This window comes from Pelecanus crispus, chromosome 1, assembly GCF_030463565.1.
Source record: "Pelecanus crispus isolate bPelCri1 chromosome 1, bPelCri1.pri, whole genome shotgun sequence".
Classification (NCBI taxonomy): Eukaryota; Metazoa; Chordata; class Aves; order Pelecaniformes; family Pelecanidae; genus Pelecanus; species Pelecanus crispus.
Window position 1 is genome coordinate 166,497,120 of NC_134643.1, and position 16,845 is coordinate 166,513,964.

Genomic DNA, 16,845 nt, shown 5'->3' on the forward strand with positions numbered 1-16,845 from the left:
CCACGCAAAATATAAGCAAAGTAGGTCCTTCCCTACCTATCCTCCTAGCCAAACCAAACTTCCCCTTGCTGCCAAGGGGAGCAGGGAGAACAGAAGAGGCTCAGGGGCTGCCGTTTCCCCTCTTGAGGAAGGGATGTGAGGAAAGGACAGAGCTGAGGCTTCCTCTTCCCAGCTTCTGTTGCCCAAGTGCTGGAGGAGAGAGCAACTTCTTTCTCAAAGACACAAAGTGATACAATCATGACTTAGAGCAAAAAGGGCTTAGGAACTTAAACATTGTTTTACAGTGCAGCCCTGAACATTAATAATAAATTCTACTGGATGAATGAGATCTGTTTAGTTCCACAGGAACAACAGTAAAATTTCATATTTTCAAGTGTTTCATGTCAGAGGACCCTACAGACATTTCCCAGCTATATGTACACCCCAAGGGACTGGTTTTACACCTCTGAAACAAAAAATGTTGGGGGGGGAGGGATGATGGGATTTTGTTTTGATTTCTAATTATAACACTGGCTTTCCCCATGGAAAGAAAAGGCCGAACCCTACCCACTTCAAAATTTGCTGGAGATAACTTCCAAAGGTCCTCTCAGGCAGAAGGGACTGTGCCCTGGCTGGCCTGATGGCACACTAAAGACACCTACAGAGTAAGGTGCCGTCTATCCCAATTATTCAAAACCATCCTACTGACCTCAGTGAAGATAAAGCACTGGATTGGAGTAATCAAAATGCTCTGAACTCTTGTCAAGGACTTAGAAAGAGGCGGAACACTACAGTAGCAGCTCCAACTGGTCTCTTGCTAGCTGACCTGGCAGCTAACACCTCCTGGATGCTCTGAAGAATAGCAGCACTGACGACAGGATCCTGCTGAAAAACCCGCTGTTCGAGAAAACTCTCTTGTAGGGGTGGTAACCTTATAAGACCCATGGGAACTAACAACAAAACCTCATCTCACTCTGCCCTTGGAAAATGAAAGCACTGGCATGGAAATCTTCCTTTCTCCAACAGGAGGAGGAAACTTTTCCACCTGATAATAAGTTCACATTGCATGGAAGCGCGGTGGGCAATGCAGCTCTACAGAGAAGCTACACCAGGGAGTGCTGGCTTGGCTGAGAGCCCTCGAGATATCTTCAGACAGCTCAGCTCCTACAGAGAGACCTCTCAATGGCATAACATGCAATTCAGCTTACTGGCTTATATGACTTGGTCAAGCATGTTGATGCAGCCATCTTTTTTATCTTTTCCTTTTCTAAAGTTAAAATGAAAGAATATTCAGACCTTCTCCTGTGAAGAGCTAAAACAGATATAGGCTGTTTTTGCACCATTTCACAAAAAGTCTTTACAGTATGATGCATTTGCAACATATCAACACTGCAATCTGCATTATTTCTAATTTAATAGTTTTATAATTTCTATTTGAACTGTTCACTTAATAATATTGCCAAGTGAGCCATTCTGAGTCATTTCTTTAAAATGTATAGCAACACTGGAGAAACTTTACATGTACATCAGTGGGGAAGAGCTCTTCATCTGTGAATAGTAGCTCAGGAAAAGTAATTTCCGTTTAGCAGTGTCCAATTCTCCCCCCAACCAAAAATTAAATTTCTGTCGTAGAAATTCCCAGTGTCTTACAGAGTCAGACACCTGGAGAGGCAGCTGACAGTCCACACTGTGTGACACTATGCATCTGAACCTCTAAAAACAGTGTATGGACCCCCAACCAGGATTTGAGGTCAGCATGAGTAATAGGCTATGTTCAGCAAGACTAAAGCTAACTTTGTAAAACAAGGCTGAATTTTTCAGCAACACTGGGATATCTTCCTATCATCTTCACTGTTCTGAATTTTTGAAGACCTCCTACAGCTCTGTCCAGTTCCAAAGTGGTTGCAAAGGCCCCACGTGTCCTACTCACACCAGGATCAGCTCTCACCCTACTTGCAGGCTTAGTATTCAGCATACTATAACTTTGCTTTTTAGCCACTTCTTCCCATTGGTTCCCCTCAGAAAATTTGCTGAGAAATTTTCTCCTTGTGAACTTCTTGCTGCAAGTTTGGGTTTTTTTTTTTTGTGATTCAGTCAAAATATCAACTAGAAAAAAAGATTGAAAAGAAGGAGAAGTGAACAGATGATACCTGAAATCATGGTCAGTGTTGTAGCTCTTGAAATGCAGGCACCAAAATGGTATGCAGATTAGGGTATGGGTATGGGGTCCCCTCTTCTGGTGCTCTCTGTGAGCCATTACTAAACGTAATTGTGGGGAGAGGGCCTAGGGGGGGAAATCTTCCAAAATTTCTTTGAGAAAATATTGTATAGAAAATAGGTAAAGATTTTTAATTTACAACTGCTGCTTCAAAAGCAGCTACTGCAACCAGATGCAGTTTTACAATTGTTATCAGCTTTGGTTATAGGAAGCTCATGTTACTCATTTCCCTCTAAATAAGCAACCAAATGGAGCTGCTGACATTCCAGATTCTTGATCTCTCCAAATCTAACTTAATCCTAATACAAACCACACAGCATCTTGTTAAAATAGACTTGTTAAGACTTGCTGGTTCAAACTTGCTGCTTGGACTTGATGCAAGTGAAGGCCTTCTGTAGACAGGTAAATTAGGCCCAAGGCACTGTGAACCTTCAACCAGGTCCTGATTTTCCCAAAACGCAAAATTTCAGCAGCAGTTTCAATAAAATCCATAACTAGCATTTTTACTGATATAAAACATGGCAATAAATACTCAAATTCATCAGTACTATTTGTTTTAAGAATAACAATTAAGGGACAGACTCAGTGTTGCTGTGTTTCCCAGTGTTTTTTTTTTTCTCAGTTTCAGATGACCCATTTGCAACTGGCCACTGAATATTGTACTTCAGTGCAGGTTCTTGACATATCTTTCAGGCAAAGACTCCAAACACCTCAGAAACATTAATAAATTAAGCTGCAAAAGCAATAATAATTTCAGCTTCACATTCACAGAATCTAAGTCTCCAAGTCTTCCTGAGTATCTGTGGCAGATCTAAAAATGAAATTCAATCTTCCAATCACTTTGAATTACACTTTGCTACTAGATCATGCAATCACACAGTCTAATTCAGGTTGGAAGGGACCTCAGGAGACCACCTCGTCCATCTGCCTCCTCAAAGCACGGGTAACTACTGCTCTACACCAGGTTGCTCACAGCTTCATCCAGCCAAGGCTTGAATAGCCCCACGGAGGAAGGATGCACCACCGCTCCAGACAACCTCTTCCAGTGCTTCACCACTTGCACAGGGAAGATTTTTTCCCATTGTTTCCAGGCAGCATTTCCCCTCATGCAACTTGTGTCCATTGCTCTTGTCCTCTTGCTGTGCTCCTCTCAGAAGAGCCTGGCTCTGCCATCCAGCCAGCTCTCCTCAGGCAGCAAAGCCTTCACCGAGGCCCCCTCAGCCGTCTCTTCTCCACGATGGACAAACACAGCTCCTCAGCCTCTCCTCCTGTGCCACGACCACCTTGGTGGCCGTTCCTGGGCTCCCTCCTGTTGGTCAGTCTCTCTCATCTTGGGGCCCACAGCTGGGCACAAACCTCTCAGAGAGACCCTCAAAAGCCAAGTGGAAGGGAGGGACCCCCTGCCCTGCACCTGCTGGCTGCACCCGTGCCAGCACAGCCCTGGAGGTGGTCAGACACCTTTGCTGCCAGGGCGCACTGCTGGCCCCATTCAGCTTGTTGTAAAACAGCACCCAGGGCCTTTTTGGCAGTGCTGTCCCCGGGCAGTCGCTCCCCAGGCTGTTACTGCAGCAGGCTGGCTATCCCAGGCCAGTGCCAGGAGTTTGCTTTTACTTTTTTTGGACTTCATTACCTTCCTGTCAGGTTGTTCCTCCAACTGTAAAGCCCCATCAGAAGAGCAGCTGTGCCCTCCAGCATATCAGCTGCACCCCAGTTTGGCTTCATCACAAACCTGGTGAGAGTGCACTACGTCCCATCAACCAGGTTGCTAGTGAAGAAGTTAAATGGTATTGGCCCCAGCAGAGGTAAGTGCAAAATAGCACACAGCATGGACCACCCAATTCCTGCCAAACTGCCTCCCGCCCTATAGTCTATCCATCCAGTCCATTTTTTCTCAGGCTGATGACCAGGATACTATGAGACACCATGTCAAAAGCCTTGCTAAAGTCAAGGTAGACAACATCTATTCAGCTCTCATACTCAAGGACAGTAATTTGTTCAGAGAAGGCCAAACAGGTAGGTCAGGTGTGATTTGCTTCTGATCAGTCCATTCTGGCTAGGTCCTTAGGTCCTTGAAATACCTTCCAGGAAAACCAGCACCATCACTTTCCTGGAGACTAGTGGGAGGTTGGTGGGCCCGCAGTTCCTCACCCTCACCCCCTTCTGATGATGGCTCTGACATTTACCTTTCTCCAGGCATCAGGAGTGTCTCCCAGCCACCATGATCTTTCAGTGATGACAGACAGCAGCTTCATGGTGACACCAGTCAGCTTGCTTAGTGGCCTCCAGCACGTCCTGTCTGGTCCCACAGACCGGCTTATTTAAATAGACCCTAACTCCATCCTCCCCTACTGTGGCTGCTACCTCCACCCCCCAGGTTTTGCTTCTAGGAGACGATGTAGGAGGCCTGAAGGCAGACTCTGACAGCAAAGGCTGAGGCTTCATGGAGCAGTGGGTCCACACTTGCCCTGATCTTCCTTCTCATTTTTGCTGCTGATGCACTTGTAGTAGTCATTCTTGTCCTGCTCATCCTTCACCAGTTTTGATTCCAGCCAAGCTTTGACCTTCCTCATTCCATCCCTACGTGCCTGGACAACACTTCTGTGTTTCTCCTTGGTTGTCTGTCCCCACTTCTATCTCCTGTCTGCTTCTTATTTGCATTTAAGCTCAGTCACGGGCTCATCTGTCATCTGAAGTTCCTATTACAGATTTTCCCCCTATTTTCTTCGAAATCTTATACCCAGTGGCATAACTCCCCCTCACTTCAACAGAGCTAGAATTTTACCACCCTTTAGAAATTACTGCTATCAACTTTGTCACCTTGAGCATAAAATTTTGTTTTGCTGTCATCCTGTATGACAAATAGACGCTTTGCTAAAAATTATTTGTTTGATATAATTAAGCTGCACTTAAAAATACTACAGTTTAATACACAGTTGTGTCTTCTATCATCTTACAGCAGCTCCCTCCCAAATATGACCTAAACAATACTAATTCACAGTGACAGTAAATATAATCTTAGTCTTCCACACAGAATTTTAGCAACTGGAAAATGTTTTCCAACTGTCTTCAGCAGTACACATGAACATTCAGCAATGCTATTTTCACTTTTCAGAACTAAAACAGTGTAACTAAATAGTGAACTAAAACTCTGTAAACTTTTTTCTTTCCAACATACCTGTAAAGACCTGAAGGTTAAAGAGATCACTACCAAAGGGAGACCTTCTGGAAAGCATTAACTCCCAAGAAACAGAAAAGAATAAAATTTCATCCACATTTTTGAGATGACACAGGAAAATTTTCAAGCCTATTTTCATAGCTTCCTGGACAATACATTCATACTTAAAACCTAAATAGCATTTTCTGTAGTCTGAAGCACTGTAAAATGGACAAGAGGACAGACAAATACGAAAATTATGTGATGGCAAACTTACGCTCCTGTTCAGAAATACCTTTCACCAGGAAACATTTACAGCAGTTTCTCATATACATTGTTTAAGATGTGAAACATTTAAAAATATTTTCAGATATTTAAAAAATTTGCTTGCAAGCAAAACTGAATGCATGTTAGATCATTCTCTCTTCTTCCACAATTCAATGTCAACAAAAACTTGGCATTGGTACTTAAGACATCTACATCTCCTTCCCATGCTGCTCTCCATGCCTGCTTTCTTGGAGCTCCGCCCTCCAAACCCTAGTGCACTCAGGTTCTAACTTCTCCTTCCTTCCGAAACACCCCTAACAGCACTTCTTCCAAAAAGTTCAGTAAGTATATCTTTCTAAACACCCCAAGGCTTGAACCCAAACCCACGCTGTTTTGCTCACAATCTGAAGATGCTTTGTTTCAACAACAAACCCCCCACCTGGTGATTCTGAACTAACTCTTCCTTTCCTGCTTCTCTTCTCACAGTCCATTTCCTCCTCTTCTATAAGAAATATGCAGCAATAATAACAGTATCTCCCATTCTTCTGTGATGAGAGTTTACGCCCAGCTCTGTATTCTTTCAAAACTCCCTCCCCACTTACTCACATGGGATCTATTTCAGTTCTGGGTAAGCAGATTTTCCCAATGCCTTCACAAAGCCTATCAGTGTTACATTACTTTGTATATCTTAAGATTTATCTTTGCCTCTCTGGTTGTCACTTCCCCAAGGCAAAGGCAATGTTTTTCCACACATTCTCTTTAGTGCTGATTGTATCACACAGATAATTTTTAATTACCTTTCTGTTCAGAGCCACGCCATCTTCACAGTCCAGCACTGCACAATCTACATTTAGTGATGGGATTTTTCGTATCTTCTTTTCATCATCCGCAGGTACATACAGAACAGCTCGCCTGGGAACGTACTTGTGAGGTGATGCAAAGTGATAACTAAGCTTAGGAACACCAGCTGGCAGAGGAAAATCCACCCTGTAAAGGACATTGTTAAAATTAGACTCTTGGCTACAATGCTGTAATGAATACTTGACTATATTTTAAAAGGGAAACATTCCTACCTAGATAGTGTCTGGTTTGGGGTTATTTACATTTTTTCTCCCTTAGGAAGAGCCAAGGTAGGGAGATACCAGTATTACAGTTAATTACAGTCTAAAACTCCAAAACCACTATGTTCAACAGAAGTTGCAAACTTAAACACTCAGCACTGAAGAACTGCCAGGGCTGAGGATATCCATGCAGCCTTAATTACACTGCCCGTTCTGTGCACTATGGTAAGTATTTAATACAGAAAGGTGGTGGTTGGTTTTTCCCCTGTCATAGGACTCCTCCATAGGCTGGAGGCTGTGCTGGGAACGGATCAGGACTGCTTTAGGGAGGAGGCTGCTATCGGCCACGTTTGCTCCAGGAGCTGGGTAGCATGCTGTGAATGAAGCAGGGGTGTTGGTTAAAACAAACATGGTTCTGCGGTGTTGATTTTACAACCTTAGCGTTATATCAACAAATGTATTTGCATGCAAATTTTAAATAAGCAAAATGGATGGAAGGGGAAACGAGGAAAACAGGAATGAAAACTCCACGTAACGTGGAAACTCACTAATCCCAACATGTCCTCTCAGAAGCCTTCAGACCTTCAGATTCACAGCACAGACTTCTGTTGACAGAGCTCATAAACCCACCAGCATCATCAGCAGGTTGGTGGCTGCGGTGCCTTTTAAAATTTATAAATGCTTTGTGCACCACACTTCAGTGCAGGTGTGAGCCTGTGGTGCCACATGACTTGAGTGGGTGGCATCCGTATGGCCCGTAGGCGTCAGGTTTGTGGCTGTGCCGGTGCTTCCCAGCGAGGGACCAGCTAACCCACCCCAGGCGCGAGCTGGGTGGGTGCACTTAGAGGCAGTGGGGCTGCTGGGGAGGCTGCCCTCGAGTGCGGTAGGGAGCTTGCTTTGCTCCGTAATTACAAGCACAGAGAAATAAATTGCAGAGGGTGCCACTGTGTTCCACGACCTTCCAAAAAAAAAACCCCTTGCCTGCTCCTGTTCCTCCCCATTTCACGCTGTACCCCCCCAGCCTATTCTGCTGCATCAAAAATGAGGACAAAATAATACAATTTGCCTTCATACTCAGAGTACAAGTCACTTATGCCACAAAATAATCCCACCATATAACACATTATGCATTATCATGTATATTATTCAGCACTTTGAATAATGCAAAGCTTTTCTAGCACCATGCTGAACATGTCATTATCGCATCATGTCAGGGACCCATGCATTTTCCTATGCCCCTCTTAATAATGCTTCCCAAGTCACTACACTTGGATGACACATGGCTACACGTGCGCGTGGGTTTTCTTCAAAGTGAACATGACTAACCCCCTCAAATGCTTGGAAATGAGTTCAGTCAATCTAAATCAGAGCCAACATGATGTGTCGCTGACAGACCGCTACGATACTTGCCTTTCTAAGCTAACCCCGTTGAAGAACCCTCTCTTCCCCTAGAGAGAGCACCCTAAAAGCTGACTATAGGTCTCGGGTTAAAAATATGAAGAAAGCTTTTATCACGTTTTATTTCAGTAAACTAAGTTGAAAAGGACAACTATTCCACCATCTCCTCTCCTGGGTCTCTGCATGTGGACCCTCTTTACAAGCCCACAAAACCCCGCTGCCAATCTCTTCTTTGTAATACGCCTGGTAATGCTTAATTCAGTCTAAGCAATGCGGCAGCCTGCCTGTTAAATATAAACAATGCATTATTTTAACACAGTGCCAGTGCTACCCTTGTTAATAATTCTTCTTCATCTCTAACTGCAACAGCTTCAAGGCTTAGGTGGTGGAGGTCCTGACAATACCTGGAGACGTGCCACTGAGATCCACTGAGTCTCCCCTAAGTACCCTCTTTGCCCCTCTCCCACAAACCACTTCATGTCCCCTGCCTCCTGTTGAAGTGGGGATGGTAACACAACTTCTGGCAACTCAAGTGGCTGCTAGTTAAATCCGCTTAATCCCATTTTCTTGCAGTAGTACACCTTGGGAGAGTAAAGAGGAGGTGGAAGAGTGGTTTATCTCAAATGGAAAGAGGAGAGTCTTTTATCAGTGTGACACAGAGGTCAGTAAAGAAGTCTGCAGTCCTTCACTAAACATATACAAGGGGACAAAAGTGATTAGTTTCTATTCTCTTTCTCTGATGGCTTCAACCCTGTAGTTCCCAAAGGCACAAAGGAGTCAAAGAGCTCAGCACATTAATAGTTTACTCCAGCCTAGAGCCAAGCAGCCCCTGAAGCACCCTCAATGACTGCCTCTCACCAGCCCTCCAACCTCCCGAAACTCAGAGCAAGCCGAGATGAGATGTATCTCCTATCACACATGTTGCCCAGGTTTTTTCTGGGTTGTCATTGAACCAAGGGCTGTTTGACCAGCTGGTTTCCCTCTCATTGCTGCAAGCCCCACAAAGGCAGCTCTGCTCTGCACAGCATGCACAACAGAATGTAGTATGGTCTAGGTAAAACTGTCGTTACCTGCAGACCAGATTTAGTCAGGTGTCACCACTGAGATCTATGAACTTTTGCTCAGATGGAGGAGCAGTATGACTTCCCCAGCTGACCCTGAAGAAGCAGTAGATTTAATCCATTAAAATACCATTACCTAATAGGCTTAATGTTAGAAATACTATCACCTGGTGACTATTGGTATCTCCTCTTCAGCTAACCAACTTTGTAGCCACGTGGACCCAAAACACCAGTTTCTCAGGACACAGATTATTATAAAAATATATTGTCAATTTGCCAAATTATTAATCTTATGAAATATTTTAGAAAGTCAAAGAAGTAATAATTTTTTCAAGAGGTGTGGCCAAAAAAAAAAAAATATACTGGAGGAACTGGTGTCAGTGGACCAACACAGCATCCTTTTTTCAAAACAAAGAGCTCTAGAAACGTGTGTGCCAAATAAGAGTTTTCAACAAGTATGCTTAAGTGTGACTGCACTAAATGTTTTCATATGCTATTATTTTGACATATATTCTGAAAAAATAATCTTCTGTACTCACTGTGCATTTTCCTTGCATAGTCATATTTTATGTTCCACAACAAAATGAAATGTAGAGGAAGAAGTGGATTTATTAAGAAATCCATTTACCTATAGAACTTTTTAAAACAGTGGCAAGGCCTAGGGTGCTAGGCGTATGAGCAGTTAGCTACTCTGGTAGGAAATACCATCCTGATTATCTTGACTTCTGTTATTTTGATAGAATAAAAACATCCCCAGCAGTTACTTTTTTAGGACAAAAAGCCCCACACAGCACTGCAATCTCAATTATATTGTTAACCCCATGCCATAAAGAGGAAGAAAATCTTACATATGTTTCCTGACTGCAAGTATTTTAATGATTCAAACTAAGCTTGACTATGCTTTAAACTAAACACATGGACATAAGCCAAGTGAATTTGCTAAGACAATGTTTCTTCCTTTAAGCGCTGGAAGTTAAAACAAGGACTAGGCTATTGGGTAATGCTCATTAAATTGTTTTACAGCAGCGTATTTTCATTCATAGCATCTAGCAGCACGCTGAACGCTCCTGGGTCTTGGAAATGAAACAAAATTTCTTCAGCAAACATAACACTCTACGAAAGTCTTCATCAAATATGTAAAAGTAGCTGGCAAGCTAAAGTTACTTGTGATCCTCTGAGAACCGTTTCACCCAAGAGCAAACAGTTCATCCTCAGGAAGGAGAAAACAAAACCTTTTTGATTACCAAGAGACATTGCACTTTGCAATGGCAGCCATACAGCGTGACTGCAAACCAGTGAAATTACCTCAAATGATACACATCTCCCTGCTGTAAACTGGATCTTCACATTCCAGCGTTGCTCATACTCACACATATACTCAACTGCGCACACCTGTGCAGTCTCATTGGAGCCAACAACATACAGCTCACAAAGTAAAGTACTCCCACAAGTGATTTTCAGGATCAGCACTTTAACCTGCGCCTCTGTTCCCCGTTTCTTTGCTAGATCAAATCATCCGGAAGAGACACTACACCGTGATCTGCCTCATGCATGGAAAAATATCCATTGCTCGACAGGCCAAATCTCTCATTCTACAATCTTTGGCACAGTGTTGGCAAAGCGTTTCCAAAGAACATGTTTAGGCACTTGAATAAAGCCATTAAAAAAGCTGGATAATTTCCACAATGTGTATTTCTGACCTATATGGACGTAACTGCTTACCAACCACAATCCTGGGTATCTGTGGTGCTGTGGCAGGACAGAAGTGACCCAAGACCTAAGACCCCGCTGAACACGACCCAGCTAATGCAGCAAAATCTCCTACAAATTAGTTCTCGCTATGTGCAAAAAGACGCCCAGAGTAAATATAATGGTTTTCCTATGTCAAATTTACTAGGGAGTAGCTCACAACCGCACACAAATAATCTGCCAAAGACAAAGGAAACTTCTACGAAATTACAAAGCCCTGCAATTTGCATAGTAATTCTTTCTAATTAAGAAAAGAAGATATAAGTTGTTTGTTATAAACATCAGCAGGCCCTGTGCAAATACGAAGGGCTCGCAGCCGAGCTGAGCATTTGTCGAATCAAAGCGACTCGCCGGAGAGTTTTATTGGTACAGCTGCGGCGCATGCATTTTATCACACATGCTAATAATCCTGGTTATGGCACTAACATTTTAATCATTTGTTCTGTGGGCTTGTTTCTCAAACAATTAGCACTAATGAATGGCCAAAATACCTCGGATCATATATGTCTAATTGCAGTCAAGAGCGGTTATTGTCCGCATGTACATTTCAATTCACCTCTGGGGATAATGTTTGTTAATTGTATTTCTTTATATAGCAAGTGAAAAAAGGCTGTTCACTCAAAAAGGGACTAAGTGTTCTCTTCTTTCCCTTTGTTCCCACAAGAAGCTAAAGTCACTTCAAGAGGCACTTAATCCCATCATCCATGGTTACAATTGCCTTACAGCATCAATCAAAAAGAATCTGAAGTAAAATGATGCAGCTATATTGTGTAATTAAAAGCAATTCAGGTAGTTATTGCTTGGGGCATTTTCCAGGTCCAAATACTTAAAATGGCACTGCAGGGATGCTAAATACTGTAGTGTTTTAAATTTGGTCAACTACAATATCTCACAGAGAAAGGGGAGGAATATGCAAAAAAAAAATCTCCTAGTGTGTATTGTAAAGCGAAAGAAAAGAGGAGGACCAGCTAACGTTTGAAGTGACAAAATCTACAAGTCTCCATATAAAAGGAAAATAAAAATATCAAGAAGAGAGAAAAGGGGAGGAAAAAGAAAAGGAGGCAGTTTTCAAGGAAAAGAAATTCCCCGCAATTGTTAAAAAGTTAACATGTGAAAAAATGCTAACGTTTCCTCGCATGGAAAACAAAAGCTCGTGTCACAAGCTTTACCATCAGAATACAGGTCCCCGAAATCTTAGCGCTTTCCTAGTGGAAATAAATCCGAGGTAAACTGAGCAGTTCTTCTTTGGGGAAAAAAAAAGGAAAAAGACTTTAGGTTAAAAGAGAAGAGCTATGATATTTACTTTTGAATAAAGCCAGAACTTGGGGAAAGGTACTTTACCTAACAACTGCCACTAACCCTGATCCAATTATGCTAAAATTAAAACTGGGGGGGTTATCAACATATCAAACACTCAGCTTTACATTTTGATTTCTTCCTTTGTTCCAGACCCACTACGGTCATTTCCCTGACCCTCCAAAAACTAATTAAGAAACCCCCCTAACCTAACCCCTCGCCAGGGCAGGCAGAAGCCACCAGCTCTCGTGGTCTGAGATCTCCTGACAAGCAGCTTTCCTTCCCAGCCAGAGCGCCCTGCAAGAGGCTTTGTCTGATTTTAAACTCCCCCAAGAAGGCTGATACAACCTCGCACCGACATAACGCCGAGATTCATTGCCCTGCAGCTGATGGGAGATACACAGGTATAAAATCGGCTCCCGTCCTTCAAGTTTGAAGAAGGTGAAAGGATAAACCCCAACACTTTCACAGCATCCTTAGGGAGACAGGCGATCTGCACTGCGCCCAGCCGCGGGGACCGAGCGCGGTGGGCTGAAGAAGCGCTCACAAAAACTCAGCGAATTAAGAAATTTAACCCCCGTAACAACCAGCTTTGGATATCAAAAGGGACAGATTGGAGGGGGCCGCTCCCCTGAGAGCGGTTGCCTGCTGGAAAAACTGCGGCGGGGAGAAATGAAAAGGGGGCTTCCAAGTGACCTTTAGCAAGCGCTTGCTCCAACTGATAGGACACATCACATTATAGCCAAAAAATAGAGATGCGAACCACATGGGGAAGGAGAGCCCCACTGATAAAAAAAAATCACAATGCAGAGAAGTGTGAGTGGAAGAAAGCAGTTTAGGGTTTAAATGGAAGCTGAGTACCAAATCCAAAGTTGCTGACAAGTCATTTTAGGAAAAATATGTATCTTCAGCTGCTATTTATAATTTTTTCCTAAATTATAAATAATTATTAAAAAGTAAATCAATGTAAGTCACACAACTGGACATTGGAGCCTTTCTGAAGAAAAGACTTAATGCAAACCAGGAACTTACTGACAAAGGCTTAAAATCACGGAGCCCTAAGCTGTAAAATGATAAAAGGCTATCACAGGTTAAATAGTTAACCAAACTTTCTCCTCCCACCAGCACTAAACGTAAAAAAAAAAAAACCCTTTTATTTACCCCACCATGTTCTTTCAACCGCATTTGACCCTGTTGTTTTGGTTCACTCTGAGCTCCACCATGCCTTGAATTGCTTTGACTGAAGATCAGGGCTTTTTTTTTTTCTTCACAGTTCAAAATGGCCAAATTAGATAGTGAGGATAAAAATAAAAGGACCACAGGCTTCTCATATTCCTAACGCCTCCTGTTTTCACGGTAGCAAAAATAGTCCGTTTGTGAGGAAGAGGGGAGTGCTACGGTTCTTTGACTTAATAAGGGAATTTTTAAAGAGATTTAAATAATGGCCCAGGGTGACAAGGGCTGCTGCTTCCTACTAATGGCAACAGGCTGCTTCTCTCGGGCAGCCTGTGTGTGTGTGTTTGCTATCATCCAAGGTTAATTGGTGTCCTGTCTTGGGGAGCTTTAACATACGTGACATACAGTCGAGGGTTCGCTCTCTTCCTTACGGCGTGGATAACTCTGAATAACTCGTCATGCCCGTAAAGTATTCCCGAGCTGAGCTTTGCCTTGCTTTGCTTTTACCATTAGCAAAGTTTCTAGCTCCTTGGGATCCTTGCTGCTGCTCAATCAAACCCACATCACTGCAGGGCAATGGAAAAGCACTGTTTGCCTGTGACACACTCGCTTTGCCACATTAACCAAAGGAACAATTGGAACAATTGTCGTTAACAATTCATTTCCCTGTCTTCCACATATGAAGGTATATAAATAAATATAACCACTAAATATAAACAGCTTTGAAGTTTTAATTTCTGTAGGTAAATTTTAAGCGCTTTCATGTATTTAGCTAATGTTGTTTCTACGTTGCATTTTTTAAATCCACAACTCTGTAAAATTTTGTTTAGCTATAGTTTTTCCAAACAGAAGCTCTTGCATTACATATTTTTTACAGAATTGCAACTAGCAGCTGCGACAGAAAATTACATCACATTTTAAATAACAAAACCATCCCACAATAAAGATGACGGATTCCATACCATATTGAGAGGTTTAGAAAGGACTACACATAAAATTAGCCTTTTTTAAGACGTGCATTGAGAAGTAAGGAGAGATTACTTTGGATGTATGACATCAATGTACAATTTGTTTTGGTTTATCACTGCTGTGTACAAAACAATATGCAGCAAGTGTGCTCAGGGCTGTGCAAAACAAAGGAAAAACCATGGCTTCTGGGGTCAAGCATCTTCCAGTTCAGGAGGGGGATCAGGCACATATCACCAACAAGCTGTCCTGGAGCATCCCATGCCAAATTCCGTCTTAGGAAGGGAATATATAAAACCCTCGAATCTCTAATGGTTGCACTTACAGAGTCAGACCCATGTTAGTGGCCTCTGCAGAAAAGCTGAACTTTGAGGAGATTCTTTATGTCACTGCAACACCACTCTTGCCTCTTCCAATTCTCCTCTCTGGCTCACCACCGGGCACTTCCCTTCCTACTAATTCTGCCCCAATGTTTTCACACACACTGACTCTGCACCCACCCATGTCTCTATGGACACACGCACAAAAATTGATAAAAATGTTTGGACAGAATTTCTTTTTTCACTGAACATGCTTTTCCCCTCTTTTCTTCCCCGATCCCTTCTCTTCCCTCCGTGCCGGTGCCCACACCAGGATACAAGGAGCATCCCCACCACTGAGCTCTTGCAGCTCCCACCACCGGTTCAGCTGTGTGCACGTTGGCTAAATGCTGCAAGGTCAAGATCGAGACCAGGATTTGAAAATTCAGCGCTAATTACTGTGATTACAGTCAGAGTCCCAAACTGCCAAAGCGTCCCGAGCAGTTTAGGAGCAGGCTGCTAATGAGTTATATGTAAAATAAGAAACAGGCACTTGATAAAAGTCAGAATCAATAAAGTGCCATTCCTGCCTGTTAAATGACCTTGCTGTAACACAGAGACACTACGTTCACCAGAGCCTATGCAGGTTAGATATCCATATCTGCACAGCGTGAGGGAAAGGGGCACAGTCCTTAAAATTAATTCTGATTTACATCTGAGTTAAAATAAAATTACACTAAATATGTGCCTGAGAATATTTAGCAGAAGGAAATGAATTGAGTGTCAATAAACTGGCGCTGCAGAAGTCGTAAGAAAGAAGAAATTTGTCACTCACTTTGGGTCTTTCAGAATTTCTGATTTTTTATGACAAATTGTCCTCTTTGTAATTTTGGTTGTGGTGGGGATATTTTAAAAACTGAGGTTCCCTTCCTACTTCTGAGAATTTTTCACTAAAGAGGTCATATTTTATCTTGATTCTCAATTTACAGCAGTCTACACTTAGCCAAAGCGCAAACAGCTTGACGATTCCTGTACTTAGAAATGTATGTAAATTATGCTACTAAATAAAGCACAGACATTTTTACTACTTAGGAAAAACAAAACAATATTGCAGTCTTCTCTGCACTTTGAGATTGCTCCTGTAAACCCACTCGAGCATGTGCTTAGCCCAGAGAAATCAAAAGGACTAGTCAAACACTTAAAATTAACCATGTGCTTAAGTGCCTGCAGGACTGGGGATTAATTTTGGATTATGGAACTGTTCCATTTCCATGTGTTCTTAGGCTATACGTGGGCCAACCTGCAATTTTCAGGTTTTGGCACAGAGTCTTGTGCAAAATTGAGACTTAGATGCATGCAGATGCAATCCAGCTGGTGAATATCTTTTAAACGATATAAAGATGCTTGATCTCAGCTGGGGAAAAAAAAAACCTGCATGATATTTTCAGAATAAGATTAAAAGCAAAAATATGATTTAGGGTTAGCCAAACATTATTTTGTAGAAGAATTATTATGTAGAAGAATTATTTTGTAGAAGAATTATTTTGTATTAAACTGAACTTATTCAGAATGGTTTCTGTGTCAAACAGCTGAGCAGTGAAGAACAAGTTAGCAAGCAATTAGAATATATGAAACTGCTGAAGAACAGAACTAGAAAACTAAAATGCACTGCAATTACATAAAAAAATGTTGTAATTACAGCAAAGCTGATGCAATATGACAGAAAAAAGAACGAACGTACAATGCTATTAGTTCAACAGCAAGTGTAGCTACACCAATTGAAAACCAACCGCTCTCTGCTTTTGAATACCAGCCTGGTGGAATTTTTAAAATATTTCCTCAACGGACGATAAAGAAGAACACTTGCAAATCCCACAGTGCTCCAGGCAACACTTAACTTTAGAAATGTCTACAGGCAGAAATATTACCCTGCAATATGGCTCAGGATGGCACAAACAAGCATCTGTGTTTATTTTTTAACTACTCAGATTTATAAGAGCAATGAAATCCCTACATAAGCATTTTATATTGACCTGATATGGACTTACTGTTTTAACCAGCTTTTTAACTAACTCCACAAGTTAATAAAGGCAACTACATGAATCCTTACTGCCTATACATTAAGATAAGAAAAACATTCATTAAGCAATATCCAGACTGTTTTAATTACAGGGATATCACTCTTATTTGTAGTATAATGTTCGTTAAGTACAGTATAACA

General features: G+C 42.1%; 1 protein-coding gene across 1 annotated transcript in view; it reads right to left on the reverse strand.

Annotated features, from left to right (window-relative positions):
* Positions 1–15,783, reverse strand: part of CLYBL (citramalyl-CoA lyase) — a 93,191-nt gene extending 77,408 nt beyond the window's left edge. Inside the window, exons 1-2 of the mRNA XM_075717554.1 lie at positions 15,737–15,783; positions 6,416–6,605 (exon numbers count right to left, since the gene is read on the reverse strand). Coding sequence (XP_075573669.1) covers positions 6,416–6,605; positions 15,737–15,783 — 237 coding nt within the window. The remainder of the gene's footprint in view (positions 1–6,415; positions 6,606–15,736) is intronic.
* Positions 15,784–16,845: the final 1,062 nt, after the last annotated feature.